The sequence below is a fragment of the Ursus maritimus genome, unplaced genomic scaffold (assembly GCF_017311325.1).
Source record: "Ursus maritimus isolate PB19 unplaced genomic scaffold, ASM1731132v1 scaffold_26, whole genome shotgun sequence".
Taxonomy (NCBI): Eukaryota; Metazoa; Chordata; class Mammalia; order Carnivora; family Ursidae; genus Ursus; species Ursus maritimus.
Genome location: NW_024425119.1, coordinates 21,043,131 through 21,060,944, shown reverse-complemented (window position 1 = coordinate 21,060,944; position 17,814 = coordinate 21,043,131). Strand labels below are relative to the sequence as shown.

At 33.6% G+C, this 17,814-nt stretch overlaps 1 protein-coding gene across 1 annotated transcript in view; it reads right to left on the bottom strand.

Annotated features, from left to right (window-relative positions):
* Positions 1-4,200: 4,200 nt before the first annotated feature.
* ETNK1 (ethanolamine kinase 1) overlaps positions 4,201-17,814 on the bottom strand; it is a 64,819-nt gene continuing 51,205 nt past the window's right edge. Inside the window, exons 6-8 of the mRNA XM_008693127.2 lie at positions 16,701-16,861; positions 7,381-7,454; positions 4,201-7,043 (exon numbers count right to left, since the gene is read on the bottom strand). Of these exons, the coding sequence (XP_008691349.2) occupies positions 6,971-7,043; positions 7,381-7,454; positions 16,701-16,861 (308 nt within the window). The 3' untranslated portion in view covers positions 4,201-6,970. The remainder of the gene's footprint in view (positions 7,044-7,380; positions 7,455-16,700; positions 16,862-17,814) is intronic.

Here is a 17,814-nt window from a genome sequence, read left to right as displayed (position 1 = left end):
TCTAAAATACATTACTTACATATAAATGTGTTTCCTTGCTCTGCCAGCTTAAAGGGCCTAGGATGTGATATCCCAGAACTAATGAGCATACTTAGTTCTCAGATTTAAGTTTCTAAGTACCATTAAAAAAAAAAAAAAAAGTTCCTTGGAAAAATGGCTGATTCCAAGGCTCTGGAAGGTTCCAAATTTAGTCTAGAACATCTTATTTTACTATAAAGAAAGTGCTCAAAACATGTTCTGGTACATCTGGTACAGCCAGATCTGATGGGGCTCCCCCAAGCCAAATCCAGACATTTTAACATCAATGTAAATAAGTATAGTAACGGATTATAATCCACTAAATAAAATAAAAACCTGAGAGTCTATACTTCTGTCACAGGAATGGTAAATGATATACGGACACACACACACACACACACACACACACACACACACACAGATGATTCCTTACAATAAATGCTGATACATGTGTATCACGTAACAGAACTGAAAAATGAGTATTTTGCAGCCATCATAATAAAGATTGGTTTAGACAAATATCAAGTGTTGCTAAAAGTCAGGGGAGGCAAATGGGATGTTTGACAACAAGCAAGATACATAATCTTAAAGTTTCTCTCCACAGATTGCTTATTTCCCCACAAGAGGAAAAATAAACATTACAAGGTGAAGACACAGAACAATACTTGGACCAAGTGATCAAAATCAACATCAGCAGTGAGTTCCTCAGATTCGATACCCTCATACAGACACATCACTTTTGTACTATTTTGGCGGGCAATACATAACCTCATTCTAATGGAAATTTATTTAGAAAACACTAGATAAACCCAAATTGGAAAACATTTTCTCTCTCTCTCTCTCTCTCTCTCACACACACACACACACACACACAAGTATTTTTGTTACGGAGAACTGATCTTCAAGATTATCTGATGGTGGAGATCATATCTTTGTATCTTCACCTCTATCACATTACCTGATAATTAAAGCTTAATAAATACTAATTGAATTGATACTCCCTGCCTAGACTAAAATGCTAAGTCCCAGAGAGTGTCTTTATTTATCTGCTTCTGGCCCTAATCACAGTGAAGATACAAAGTGTAATGGTTAGAAGAATAAAGAATTTTTAAATTAAGGAAATAGAATTTGTTTACTGAGTTACACAATATTCCACTCTCTCATCTCAACTAAGTTTCTGAAAGCAAATTTTATTCAAAACTTTTTAACACTATATAAAACTAGAGAATTAGAAATTTAAATCATCACTTCAAGTACAGTTACACACTAACTTTGAAGTCTTGTTTTCTGCCCCCCTCAAAAAAGAAAAACCACCAAAATAAGTTGAAATAACAAGATTTATGGTACACTGCAGTTAGAACCCAACTTTATTGTTACAACCAATTTTTATTTACAGAATATAAATCTCTTCAAAAAGATACATTCCTTCATTTAATCAATGGTAAAAGGCCTTATTGAACAGAAATAAAGCCTAAACATCATTTATATTCAAACAGAAATACAAACAACTTCATTAAAAGTTTATGAACATACAGCAAAAATGTATTTTTACTTAAGCAATTACATGAATGAGGCTGTTTTTAATTTTCTTCACTGGCAACCCCATTTTTATCCACAGAACAAATTTTACACTTAAATTAACAGTAGTAAAAATGTAAAAATTAAATTTTAAACATGAAAATATGCAACGAAAAACAGGAAGTATCTCCATTACCAAACAGATTAACAAGTTCTCAGACACTCAGATACTTTCTGAGGCATATCAAAACACCTACATCAAAATTTGCATTCATTTGAGAGGTATCAATACATTTTCAGTGCTGAGACTATTTGTAGCACTTACAGTATATACAAAGCAGCATTATACTACTATGGTTCACATTTGATAAACACAAATTTAAGTTTTATGCCACAATTTTCCAATTCAACATACAGCTAACGCAGTGACAATTACTTATTTTGGTTTTTTTCTTCTGAAACTTAATAAGGAAATTATCACTTGAGAACATGGAATGATGCCATGTCTTATTTCTTATGATAACAGTATATTTTAAAATTCAAATACTTCATATCACAGAAACCACCCAGTTGTAAAAAGGTTCCTCAATACAGTACAGTTAAAAAGTATCCTCTTAGCAGATTCCACCAATTTATAGTTAGTTTAGCACACATAAACAACAGGAAACTTCTTCAGATTACTGGACAATAAAGATTTCAGTGTGTCACTACCTAAACTGAAGTAGCACACCACAACCATGGCAAGTAAATCCTCTCATCTCCTCCACTGCTTTTTTGGGGTCTCAACATATCTCTGAAAATTCCTTTATTAAAGAGTTTTGAAATTTAACTAATTTAACTAATGAAACAATTCAAATCAGCCAGCTTCTTCTTACCCTTCACTTACTAGTTGAAATACAACATGTAATGCTTTTAATTTTTATAAACATCTTGTTTTGTTAAAATGATTAATGGTATTTATACCATTAATGGGTAAGATGTAAACAAAAATATGCCTATATTTAGGGATTAAGAATATTTTACAGAGCAATTTTTTTCATAACTAGAAAAGCTGAAAGATTCATAATGAACACAGATTTTACTTTAACCTGCTGTTTGACAACATCTATAGCATAGTAAGTGCATTAAGTACAGACGAAAAGAGAAAGCAGACTTTAAGACAGAAACCTACGAAACAGCTGAATTTGGGACGCCTGAAACACAAAAGGGTATTTTTCTATAAGCCTGTCATTTTTTCCCACTCAAAGAGTTGAAACCTTCTATTTCAAATTATGATCCAGAAATGAAAATTGTGTAAAAACTGTGTTCAGAAAAATCTAATTCATTATGTAAGATACCTTACTAATGTCAGTTTTCAAGTATTCGAGTAATGCAAACCCAAGCATTTTCTTTTATATCAACATATTTAAAGACTAAGCTTTCAAAGATAGGGGGGAAATCATTTTAAATAACTGATATGCTTTTCTGTCCAAAAACATCAAACCCAAGGCATAACACTGTAATCACACAAGTGATATGTAACTGGAAAAAAAAGGTGGTTCGACATAACTAATGTCTTTCTTTTTTTTAAGAAAATAAAAGCAAAACAGATTGCCTTAATATGTAGCTAAGTGTCCAGTCAAAGGACATTCTAAAATCTAATGAGCTAAGGAAGAGAAATCAGAGCAAATCAATTCTGAAACAAAGAGAAAGCTGCTTTACCAGGTACTTACAATTCATTTCCTTCGTGCATAATAATTACTTGCGTTTGCCTTTTGAGGAAAGTAGTGTAAGTTGCTGCCAATAACAAAACTCTCCTCCTAGCATAAAGCATTGGTAACTTTGTCTATCAACTGAAAGACTGATTAATATTAGAAGCTTAAGTCTATATCATGTTGGAATGCATCTAAAACATTTATTAAAAGCAATTTAAAGCAGAAAAATCAAACTGTTAGTATTCTCATTCTTAGTATGAAGAAATTAAAAAATGATACAGAAATCTTTGTGTAATACAAAAAAGAAAAATCTATATAATTTTTAAAGTGAAGGTTTTTAATTTTTCATTGACAGTGCTTGGGGGAACTTTTTTCCTTTAAATCTGGAAGCTTAGTAACATATTTATAAACTGAAATAAATATTTGTAGTTCAATGAAGATGAAAATAGCAGTCATTAAAAGATTACTCATGACTTATGTCTTATATATATATGTATGTATGATTTAGATTCACAGAGATACGTAAAATTTCAAGGGTTTTTTTTTTTTTTGGTAGAAAAAGGTTAACAACCTTGAAAATAGGAAAGGATAATACTTCAGTATGCAATCATCACATTATATTTTTAATTTGCTTTAGCTTAGAATCATGACTCAAAAAAAGGAGTTCTAGCAGTGTATTAATTTACTGCTTATAGGAATCTAATCTCACAAAAAGTAATGGCCAACTAAAGAATGAAGTAAAGTCATATTAGGCACTGAGAGGCTAAATAAATAAGTACTGACATTAACAAAAACTGACAAACCCTATTTTTCCAGTTCCTCTTGTTATCCCACTGTGCAGCCAGAACTTTTGGCTATTTCCAGTCTAAAACCAAAGAGCTGAATCATTTCCTTACCAAAATAAAAGCAAAAAAACTACAAAAGAGAATGCAAAACAATACACAATCTCATATGCAAGATACAATTCACACTAGTTTACAAATTTTTATTTACACTGTTTTATATACATTCCAGGCAGACCTAGTTGAGTTTTGTGCTCATGTTGATCTCGAATGACCATGTGAACAGTATGATTTACCACCACATCTCTCTGATTTCCAGAAAATCAGGTGGTAGCATGGGGTCAAGAGGGAAAACAACAACAACAACAACAACAACAACAACAAATATTACTGGTCAGGTAAGATCACACAAGTATGTAAGGAACAAAAGGAAAAAACATGTAATTTTGCTTGTTAAAGCATCCAGGCCACTATGGTCTATTGACTAACAACTATGAGTATACATGAATGCCACTTCTCTAACAACCATTTTCATATTTACAAAATGAACTTACTATACCAGGTGAGTTATTAGGTAAGGCATTCAAGTTCCTTAGCTTAACATAAATAGGCAACAGATATCTCAGCAAGCCACAGGACAAATTTTAGAGGGCTATTTTTCCTTTAGAATCCTTTAAATGGTCAATAAAAAGGGAAGCAATTTTGAACCCTCTTATTAGTCTGCAGCATGATCCCAAAAACCTGTACAGGATGTGGGAGCATCATGACACCCAAAATCTGGCCACAGAGTGAGGAAAATACCTTAAATGTCTCATTTTGTTTCCAACTTTCACTGCATATTCCCAGGGCTGAAGTGAGAGCCTCTATTCCCCTTTACACTCAGTTCTATATCAATCTCTCTGAAACACAAGAGTATCACAGCTAACAGCTATGCACAGTCTACCAGCAAAGGCTCAGTGAATCTCTACTCAAAATAGTTGGAAGAATATGGAGTAAGGTAGAAAACTGATCTTCTCTCCTCCCATAGTTCTCCAAGATATATACTGTTGCACTTTAAGAAGTCAGAAAGAAAAAAAAAAAAATCAAGGGTATTACATATTATTCATTGTCCTAAGAAAATTTTCCAACCACAGATGAAAATTCCACTAAAAGCAATTCTTCAAGCTCACTCTAACATTATGTAAAAAGCTATTGTTTAATTGGTTCCATTCCATTTAGTCAATTAGGTAAAATTCTACTGATCCTATAGTAATATGGTTTATAAAAACAGAAGTGAACACTTGTAACATTGGGGAGGTAGAAAACAAATCTTAGTCTAACACTGTTATAGACACAAGCAGATTTTTAAGATTCTATTTATGTAACTAGAATTTACCATTTAAAATGGCCTTTAAGTGTTTCTACTTACTTCATTAGCTTTAAACATCTTGAGATAATCCAAGTATTTTAAAGCACTTATCTGAGAATATAAGTCATTTGGAATAATACATCAAACTCCCCAGAAGATTTCTCAGAGGATATATTTGTAGTTGCATATTCTGAATATGCAGATTCATTAAGTCAACTTTGTACATGGGCACTTATGTGACCAAAGTGCAAAGCTTGTCAGACTAATTTTCTAAGTAAAGTTAACCATGACTGCTCGACTCCACACAGCAGCGGTCTTCACAACTTGAAGCCTACTCACCGCAAAGATCTAACTTCCTTCCATATAATAATTGCCACCCTCTCACTCCCAAACAAGATAAAAAATATACAAACAAAATCAAGAGAAACAAACAGAAGCCTCCTACCATGAATATTTCTGTTTAATTCACATTTTGTTAGATTTTAAGTGTATTAGATCAATGTCCTAAATGTTCCTTATTTCTTTTAACCGCTTTTAATTTATTTCTCTGAACCTACATATATCACGTAATCTTTTGCTATCATTCTAAAGACATGGAGCCAAACTAAAACATGAAACTAACTGTTAAGGAATGAATCTGGAAAGGTAAAAAGGAATCTATCTAAATGCTATCTTCTTGTTCCCAAGTATGACAACCATTCTATCTTTGTTTCAAAAATTAGCATTTGTTCTACTAGCTAAACAGACAAAAACACAGAATATCACAATAAGTAAAACAAAATATTTTGGTAAAAAAAAAGTGATATTATCAAATTTTAAGAACAAACTAGCAACTAAAATGACCATATTTAGTACATGAAAACATTATTTAATGCAGATTTTGGTAACATAAAATCGTATCTATTCCAGGATTATACGGTAACTATTAATATTTATACTGCCAGACTATGTATGGAAAGGAGAATTTAATTTTAAGATATATTCCCCCCCAGAAAAACTTTCCAATATTCAATTCAAAAAGATGTGCCACTAAACATAGACAGTAAATGTAGTTTACCCTCATACACAGATATTTTTCTATGAACACCCTAAGTTATCTATACGAGTATCTGGCATTTCAAGAGTGAATGATTCATATTTCTTATAGTGTATCAAGATAAAAAGGTTACACTGAACACCTAGATTGTTTGCTAAAATTAATATTATTAAAGTAAAACTTTTTTAAAAATTTTCTCTGGAACATTTTCATTGCTTACACTCAACCAACAGATGAAACAGATGAAAGCAGTCACAGAATTATGTTAAATTTATAATAAATAGTTCACATATAACATAGATTAAATTATCAAAGAAAGGATTAAACTGACATATTTATACCTTTTTGCAGATTTAACAAACTTCTAATCCACCACATACTGATAGCAGTAGGTATACTTCTTGACATCATTCAGTCTATTTAAAAAATAGATTGGTTGTTTAGAGGCATAATTTGTAAAGCAAGATAACCAAATTAAACAACAGAATTTTAACAAATATTGGCTTTTCAAAATTTCTTAAGAAAAGATACACAAGCATTGTTCAGCTACTTGAGAGTAATCAAATCTCTTCTTTTACTCAGGCACTTTTAATGCAGTAACTTCAGGCTTCATTTTAAAGTATTGGTTAAAACGAACAATTGCATACCTAGTGAGAAATGAATAACAACAGAATTAATAAAAAATGAAAAACTTAATCCTTCCTTCATTTCCCACTCACCCTTCTAAGCTGATTCTTTTTTTAAGCTTTAGGATTTTCAAAGGACATATTTTTAGTTTATTGCACCACCTACTGGACACTTTTCTAATATAGTATTTAACAGATTATACCAGATTTCCTTACAGACCAATTATTTAAATGTATGCAGCCCTTATAACATTTGACTGAAAATAATAACTACAGTGTACACTATGAGTTTTACATGTACATCAAAAAAAAAAAAAAGTAGAGACAAATGTAATACATACAGTACAATTAAACTTACCCAAGGAAATCAAAATCAATAGTGGAGTATTTGGCTTGAATCAAAGCCCACAATCCCCAAAAGAAATGAGAAGCCTAAAAAGGAAAGAAAAATCAGGAATAATGATAATACATTTCTCTATAAAACAATTATCAAATAATTAATGTTTCCCTTTTTCATCAACTCCATGCAGAATACTGTCTTGATGCTTTTTTGATATAAAATATCTAAAACACAGGTAATACTGAAGTGTACAGTTACCTGGATGGCTACAGATCACTTCTGTCCATACCAAAAGAGGTTAGAATATATTATAACTGCTTAAAACACAGAGCCCAATTCCTATAACTGCTTTGTGGAGAAAGAGTTCAGCATAAACACTGATAGATGTTGGTTATAATGGCTAACAGGCTTTCCTACAAACTACATAACTATCAAAAGACTTTGTTTTTTGACAAAAAATTAAAAAGGTAAATCTAAATCTCAAAAACAAAAAAATATATTTAAAGATGAAAAATGTTGTAGACATGACAAACATCTGACAACGATTTTTATTGGCCCAGCAATCCTGCATAACCAACCAGGACATATAGTAACATGATTTTACTTATGTCAGAGAAAAATGGTCCTGACTTCAAGAGAAAAACAGATGAATGTGTAGGAGCTGTAAAATAACTACTTGTGTGTGTGCTTTACAAACCATTTCCAGTTAAACGTGAAAATATTTTAAAATTCTGATAATAACTAATAAAACTTCACTTCCCACGAAGTAGTCTATTCTAACTAGAAATATTACAACTAGAAAAAAGTCTTAAAGATAAGGGTTTTATTTCAGCTAAATTTCCTATAGTAGCAACAAAAGGTATCTTAGAAAAAAATTACTCCACAGCTGTGATCTTGGTTTTAAAACAACCAAACAACCCAATTTAGTAGGTAAAACAACACAGTGTATGAGAAAGGATTCTTAATTTGAATTGAGAACTGTGGGGGTTCAAAAGTCCAGGTTCTGTCACTAACTCCTTCTGCAACCTTCAGTAAGTCACAAATTTTTAATGTCTGAATCATCACTTAAAAGATGAGACACTATTAGCCATTCTGTATTTCACACAGGACTGTTTTAAAGATTAATGGAAATTATACATATATAAAATATATAAAAATATATAAAATATAAAATTTTTACCCTCTAAAGATCTCTTTAAAGTATGCTGCTATACAAATACCTATTTGCACTTTGTTTTTAACTTCCTCAAAAAATCACTATCAGGATACATAACTTCCCATCAAATACACATATAGAAAAGAACAAATCATGTACGTGCAAAAGAATGAAACTTGACCACTATCTCACACCATACACAAAAATAAACTCCAAATGGATGAAAGACCTCGATGTGAGACAGGAATCCATCAAAATTCTAGAGGAGAACATAGGCAGCAACCTCTACGACATCGGCCAAAGCAACCTTTTTCATGATACATCCCCAAAGGCAAGAAAAACAAAAGATAAAATGAATTTATGGGACTTCATCAAGATTAAAAGTTTCTGCACAGCCAAGGAAACAATCAGAAAAACTAAGAGGTAGCCCACGGAATGGGAGAATATATTTACAAATGACACTACAGATAAAGGACTGGTATCCAAGATCTACAAAGAACTTCTCAAACTCAATACATGAGAAACAAATAAACAAATCAAAAAATGGGCAGAAGATATGAACAGACACTTTTCCAATGAAGATAACAAATTGGCTAATGACACATGAAAATGTTCAAAATCATTAGCCATCAAGGAAATTCAAATCAAAACCACAATTGAGATACCACCTACGCCATTAAGAATGGCAAAAATAGACAAGGCAAGAAACAATTGCTGAGAGGATTGAGAAAGGATTCTCCCCTACATTGTTGGTGGGGAATGCAAGTTGGTACAGCAATCTTGGAAAACAGTGTGGAGGTCCTCTTAAAAAGTTAAAATTGAGCTACCCTATGATCCAGCCATTGCACTACTGGTGTTTACCCCAAAGATACAGATAGTAAAGAGAAGGGCCATATGCACCTCCAATGTTCAATAGCAGCAATGTCCAATAATAGCTAAATCGTGGAAGGAGCGAGATGCCCTTCAACAGATGACTGATTAAGGCAGGTCCATATATACAATGGAATATTACCTCAGCTAAGTCAGAAAGAATCTGAATTCCTCAACATTTGATTGCAACATGGACGTTGCACTGGAGGAGATATGCTATGAGAAATAAGTCGGCTAGAGAAAGATAACTATCATATGATTTCTCTCATCTATGGAACATAAGAATCTAGGATGATCAGTAGCGGAAGAAAGGGACAAAGAAAGGGGGGGTAATCAGAAGGGGGAATGAAACATGAGAGACTATGGACTATGAGAAACAAACTGAGGACTTCAGAGGGGAGGGGGTTGGGGAATGATCAGACTGGTGACGGGTAGTAAGGAGGGCACGTATTGCATGCACTGGGTGTTATACGCAACTAATGAATCATCGAGCCTTACATCGGAAACCGGGGATGTACTGTATGGTGACTAACATAATATAATAAAAAATCATTAAAATGCAAAAAAAAAAAAGGACAAATCATGTAGTAAAGAGTAAACAGCTAAAGTACATGCACATGAAGCCTAATGGCTAACTTAAGGAAAAAAAAAAAAAAAGCTGAGCTCTGGAGTCAAATTGCAAAAATTACTAGCTGTATGGCTTTGAGCAACTTAATTAACCCATCTGTACCTTTGTTTCCCCATCTGTAAAATACAGATAATAAGAATTACATATTTGGTCTTCATTCACTGTTCCTGGCTCATAGTTCCCCAAATCCTTAGAATTTCATAAGCATTAAGAGCAATGAGAACATCTTTTTATGATATTTGATCTTGTATCCTAAGTTTCTGAAACAGTTCCAGAGCAGTAAAAGTGAAAAGTTATCTTATTCGTAACAAGCCCCTTTCAACCACACCTGAGTTTATATTAATGAGGTAAGACTTCTGGAAACCCCCTCTAGAGGAAGACTGGTTGCCAGGGGAACCAACCATGTGATTAGAGGGATGGATCTTCCAGCCCCACCATCTCACCACCTCCAGGGAGGGGAGAAGTGAGTGAGACTGAGTTCAGTTTTCAATGGCAGATGTTTTAATCAATCTTGCCTATGTAATGAAGTCTCCATATAACCCAAAAGGAAGGGGTTCAGGGAGCTTCCAGGCCCAGTGAACCAGAACACATCCATAAGATGAACGGTGGTTACACCCTAAGCTCTTGGAGAACAGAAGCTCCTGTGCTCAGAACCCTTCTGAACATCGCCCTATATACCTCTTCATCTGACTCTTCTTCTGTATCCTTTATGATAAACTGATAAACATAAATAAATGCTTCTCTGAGTTCCATGAACCACTCTAGCAAATTAACTGAACCCACGGAGGAAGTTTTGGAAACCTCCGATTTATAGCCAGTGGGTAAGAAGGACAAGAACAACTGTGATTTGAGATTGACATCTACAAAGGAGGATAGTTGGGTGCAGTCTTGTGAGACTGAACCCTTAATCTGTGGGATATGACATTTGTCTACAGAATTGCAGGACACACAGTCAAAGCTGAGAACTGGAGAACTACTTGGTGGTGTGGAAAAAACACATTGGAGCCTAGTCTCTACATCTGATATTTAACAGCCAATAAAATGCTAATTAATATCATTATATAAAATAACGATAAAAACAATAAAAATTTTCAAAAATGGTATTCCTTCTACCTGAGGAAGTCTCAGGTATTGAGAAGTGAATTATGAGATGAGATGCGCCTTCCTTCTTTTTAAAATATTAAGCAGTAGTTCTCAACCATGGGAGATTCCTGAGGCCTAAAACTATTTTTTATATTATTATTAATGTGTTACTTACCTTTTTGACTCTCTTAACATATGCACTGATGGTTTAAAAGCAATGGTGGGTGAAGCTACTGGTACCTTACAATATGTCAAGGCAGTGGCACCAAACATTCATACACGTACACATCATCACTACACACAGTAAGAGGCCAGTCTTACTAAAAATGTCCTTTATGAAGCCACTGAAACTATTAATTTGACTGTATTTCTACCCAAAGAAGGAAGACTCTTTCAAGGAAAAAACATTTATGACTGAGTTGTGAGCTGAACTTGCACATCTTTGATGGAATATCATTTATACTTGAAAGAATAACTGATATTCGAACTAGTTATTAGACTTGGGCATTTGGCAGATATTTCTCAGATTAAAAAAAGAGGACTTGTCATTTCAATGAAACAAATTAACAGTAGTTGTTGCCAATGAAACTCTTCAAGTATTCAACCTAAAATTAGAACTTTGGAAAATCTGTATTTGACTCTGTGAGTTTAACAGCTTCTCCATACAGTACTTAAAACTTTTTCTGATGATACTGATTGTGATATCAACGGATATGATGTTTTTATATCATATAAGGAGATGTATCAACATTTGTTAAGATCTCTACAACTCAAATCAGTATTTTCCAAATAACACTTACTGTTAAAATTAAAAAATCATGCACGGCAAAAAAAAAGCCATTCAAAGTGCAAGGTAAACCAATGGATTATAATATACTGGAGTACAGAAAGTTAACTGATGTTTTCAGACCGTACATTACAACTAACCTCTAAGAAATGATCATTTGCTAAGTTCTGGTGAAGTATCAAGGAGAATATCCACAATTATCTGAAAAGGCAAAATATTCATCTCTTCCAACAACATGTGTGTGAAACAGAACTTCATATACTTTAACCAAACCAATATACTGCAACAGATGAAATGCAAGAGTAGATATAAGAATCTAGCTTTTATTAAGCCAGACATTACAGAGATTTGCCAAAGTTTAAATAATGCCATTCTTTTAATTATTTTTTGTTTGGGAAAATAGTTATTTTTCATTGAAAATGCTGTTTATGTTAACAAGTTTTTTTTTCTTAAATATTTATTTATTCTGGGGGGGGGACGAGCAGGAAGGGTAAAGGGAGAGGGAGAGAGAATCTCAAGTAGACTCCACGCTGAGTGCAGAGCCCAATGCAGAGCTCAATCCCACAACCCTAAGATCACCACCTGAGCCGAAACCAACAGTCAAAGGCTTAACAGACTGTGCCACCCAGGCACCCCTACAAGTTTTTTATTTTAAAAATATTTACTTAATATTTTGAATGTATGATAAATCTTGATAATTAACATAAATAAACAAAAGCTCATAGAGGTCTTTAAAAAAATCTTGAAGAGTAAAGGGGAATCCTGAGACCAAAAAGTTTGAGATCCACTAGTCTAAATCACCTAGGCATATTTTAAATGATATAAAAATCATCTGTGGATGCTATTGTAATCTCTTCCTATTAGGCTGGTTCTGTAAGTAGAAAAGACTGAAAGTGGGAAATTCTACACCTAAAAATAACACCAGCTCTTCCCACCATCACAAGCAGCATTCATTCATATAAATAAATGATTCTACACTAGAGAAGGATTATACATAAAACTTCACAAAAATCTCATTTTGGAAGGTAACACCTTTTATAGGATGAAAAGTGAAAATTTTATATGTAACATTAGACTCTTAAATGGATGAAAAGGAAATTCCCCAAAATGGCAAAGAGAATATTTAAGTCCAAATAAAATCACACAAATATTTTATGTGATTTACCTATTTCTTTCAGATTTGGAAATTATAGATATGTAAGTCTATCAAAGGGCATTTTAATTTCTAGGCTACTCTGTTGCAAAGAAAAAAAATCAAGGCTTTATATGATGAACAAATAACTAAAATGTATCCTTTCTGAAAAACCTCTAAAAACTCTAAGATTTCACTTAGAAAAAATCCAAATAAGAGTTCACTTAGAAATAATCACTTGAAAACAACGTGTCTAAAAACTCTTAACAGCTGGGGCGCCTGGGTGGCATAGTCGTTAAAGCAACTGCCTTCGGCTCAGGGTGTGATCCCAGCGTTCTGGGATCGAGCCCCACATCAGGCTCCTCCTCTGGAAGCCTGCTTCTTCCTCTCCCATTCTCCTGCTTGTGTTCCCTCTCTCACTGGCTGTCTCTATCTCTGTGAAATAAATGAATAAAATCTTTAAAAAAAAAAAAAAAAAAAAACTCTTAACAGCTTTAAAAACCTGTATGTATATTTTATTTGATTTTATAGTGCAAATACCTACTTTTGTTTACCATCTTAATATTAGTTACAGTAAACAGTCACTAACACGTTAAGTCTTTTAATATTTACAAGTCTGCTCACGCCCTCAGCAATAAACATTTAACCAGCCATTTTCCAGGACACCTGGATGGATCAGGCAGTTGGGCATCCCACTTGGGTCAGGTCATGATCTCAGAGTCATGGGGTGGAGCCCCAAGTTGCTCCCTGCTCAGTGGGGAGTCTGCTTCTCCGTCTCCCAATGACCCTCCCCCCGCTCTTGCCCTCACTCGCGCTCTCTCTCAAATGAATAAAAAAAAATCTAAAAAAAAAGTCATGGAATTAGATCACCCAATGAAAGTATATAAAGTGAAAGGAGAGGGGAAAGCCCAAATTCAGGACACTAGGGAACACCAGTATTGTAAGAGGATTGGGAGAAGAGGAAGAAAAGGAAGAGTCAGGGAAGACAACTGAGTAGGAAAATACACATGAGAACCAAGGAAGAATGGTTATCACAAAAGGTAATGAAAGAAAATTCTAAAAATCAATGGTAAATACTGTCAAATGATATGGGCAGAGCAAGTAAGATAAAGACAAAGTTAAAAAAAAAAAAGACAAGGTTTAAACTGGACTTAGTAATTATGTCATTATTGGTAACCCTGACATGAACTTTTTTTTTTTAAATAGGGGAGAAGACAAGACTGCAGTGCTCTGAGGAGTGCATGAAAGTGATAAAAAAAGATTGAGGGTTTGCTTTTATTTCCCCCTACTTCTCAATTATTTACTCATTCAAATACTTGAGACTGTGACAGACATTTACCAAACGATTGTGGGATGAAATTAAGAGTTGGTAAGAGAATCACGTAAACTGGCTAACTAAAACAAACAAACAAACAAACAAACCTGCAAAAACAATCCTGAAGAACAAAGGCAGATACATCAAATCTCAGGAGGATTAATAATCTCAGTAAGAGGGGCTGGTGATGCCAAATGTGAGCATTCATCTAAATTCTGCTATATTCTTTCTATTCTGAAGATAGCAAAAGAGGCCCTGATGCAAGAGTAACCTACCTCAAAAGAGAGAGAATTCCACCACAATTTAAATAAGAAGAGGAATTCAAACCAAACTTGGCTTTATAACTAGTTCTCAATGGTTTCTTAATGAGGAAAAACTGGAAACTGATATGACAATCTCAGAGCATAAACTTACTGGGTAATGATTATATGAAAACTATAGGTTATATAAACTGAAGACATGCTAAATGAGCAGAATTATTAAAAAGGTACTGAAGTTTTATACCTCACAACCATCCTCTAATTCTTTTTCTGTAAGACCTTCTACAGAACATGTGACATTCCATGAATATGTCTGCTGTACATTTCAAATATTCTTTTTTTAAAAGTCAGGTTAAATAATGTGTTTTTATTCAGGCTAAGTACGTTTCCCTCTAATTCTAATTTGCTAAGAATTTTAAATAGGGATGGGTGTTGAATGTTACCCAAAAAGAAGTATTTTGTACATATCATTTGCCCTTCCAAGTTGTAAGTACTTTGAAGGAATGCAGTGTTTTATTCTTCTTTTAAGCCTCCAATCTACATGACCCAAAGTAATAATTACTAGATATCTGATTAATGGATATTTATAAACAACTTGATAATCAAACCAGAAGTAATTATTGTTCAATACCATGTATATATAATACAACCACAGTATCCAAAGGTGTTAAATTTTTATCATCAAAAGTTTACAAGGGAATCCAAGTTAGCTCTCTAATAGTAAACAGTGGTTCTATTTGACTAAGAATTTGTAAGTATGTGGGCTTTCTATGGAAATTAATAAACTCAATGCATTAGGAATAATTTATGTTAATGAGTGCATAAAAATATAAATTATAGCAATAATCATATTCCTCATATTAATATAGAAATTTGCTAAAAAGAAGTATTAAGGTGATTGTAAAGTTCATTAAGTGGCCTTGTGAGAAAGGAAGCCCTACATTCCCTACTTTAAGGTCATGCTTAAACAGAATATATAGAAACAGCAGGCATTCTAGGACCAGCTGGAGAGCATGACATTAATTTAGTGAACAATTCTACTGAAAAGATACCAGAACAGAAGATGAGTCAAGTTTCAGCACACCCTCTTACTTGAGATGTATTCTGAATGGTTCTGGGGAAATGCTGCTCTTAAGACACCCATAGCCATCAACAGGGTCTATTCGTAAAGACATCACAGCAAATATTCCCCATGGAAACTGTACCAAATTGTATTAAAACTAAAAATAAGTAGCTAAAATAACTTCAACCTAGTATTCAATTTAATTGTGTAACACCTTAGTTGAAAGCTCATTCTAATTCATCACATCATTGTCAAATGGTAATTTAAATGAACTATTTTTTAAAAAATAAATGCGTTTAGGGCGCCTGGGTGGCACAGCGGTTAAGCGTCTGCCTTCGGCTCAGGGCGTGATCCCGGCGTTATGGGATCGAGCCCCACAGCAGGCTCCTCCGCTATGAGCCTGCTTCTTCTTCTCCCACTCCCCCTGCTTGTGTTCCCTTTCTCGCTGTCTGTCTGTCTCTATCTCTGTCGAATAAATAAATAAAATGTTTAAAAAAAAATGAGTACAGAGAAGTGGGTCTGGAAATAACTGCTTATCAAAGAAGATCAAGACAAAATACTGGTTAAGTTATGAAAACATAATTCTACTGGTTCTCCCAATCTACTTTTAACATCTTAAGATGTGATGATTAAATGTACTGTGGAAAACCTCATTTCCCATGTATTTGTTTTTGATTATATGGGTTTTTTTGTAACATAAATAAAGAGAACAGATATAACATGAAGAACTGCTTCACAATTAACCCTAACTCTAACCAGAATCTATTCATTAAATAATTACTGGGCACTTACCATGTGAGTAGGCAAGTTATTCTAGAGGTTAGGGATATATAAATGAATGAAACAAAATCTCTGTCCTCAAAAGCATTACAACAGAGGAACTGTAAACAATAGTGTTTTGTCCTTATTTTGAACCAAACATGCACGAAACTCAAAATGGGAAACTGTTTTTATAAGATGATGAAAATTTAAAAGCTTTTTAAAATTATATTAAGAATCCTAACAAAAAAAAAAGAATCTTCCATTGTTTATATTTAAACTTACCAATGCAAATTGATTGACCTGAATGAAGAGTATTTCCACCTCCTTTTCAGTAACTTCAGTCCCATAGCCCTTATATTCTTTGTAGGCTTCAAGGTAAGAACGCAGCCACTGGCCCTGCAGTTGCCTGTCTGGATAGAGACTATAGTCTACATCACTCACACCTGAAATGCAAAAAAAGTACACTATAGATTTTAAAAACACATTATCTTCTATATACTTAATAATCTCTAAAGAAATCCTAAAATAACTAGATGTTTACAGCATTTATTAAAATAATAAACCAAAAAATCATAATGTATTCCAACTTGAATTCTAAAGCACAATACGTTTCATCATCATAATCAATTCTCATTGCTTCAATTTCTCTTCCAAGTGTGAAGCTTCAACCACCCACAGAAGCCCCAAATCTTCCCTTTAATAAGCACTTCAGGACATTCTTATGCACACTAAGATTTAGAGCATTTTCTAGAACCGCAGGTCTAAAAACATTTTTGACCATTATTCAAGGGATAAGAAATATATTTTCTATTGAAACTTGACACACTCACCTAGTATTAAGTTCCACAAAACAATATGTACCCTAACTATACCTTCCAACTCTGATATTTTCTACTTTTCTTTTCCATTCCTTGCTTTAAAATAATTACCCTGCAAATTTGGTTTTAAGATGTGCACTTGAAAAACGCTAACCTAAAAAATAAAGTTCATACTATTTTGCCTAGCACTCAATGTTCTTCCTACGATGATCCAACCTTTACTTCTCTGGTCTTATAACCCAACCCCTAAAATCTCCTTCATGAGTTTTATATCCTATAAGCAGGTACACTCACCTTGACATTTTCTTCCTCTTTTCTGCAGTGTTTTCCTTTCTGTTCTATCTGCACATCTCAAATTCTACCTAACTTGCAAGTTTTAGGTCAACTTTTTTCTTCAGAAAATCATTACGAGGATGACTGGAGCTTCCGCTTTCATATCCACAGCAATGACTACCCGTTATACTAAGAATGATATGGTGATATCTCATTATATGCCCAGCTGTTTTCCCTCCCTAGAGATACGTGAAAATATGTAAAGCACATGTGTGGGTATATAGCATGTATATGAAAAGTCTGGT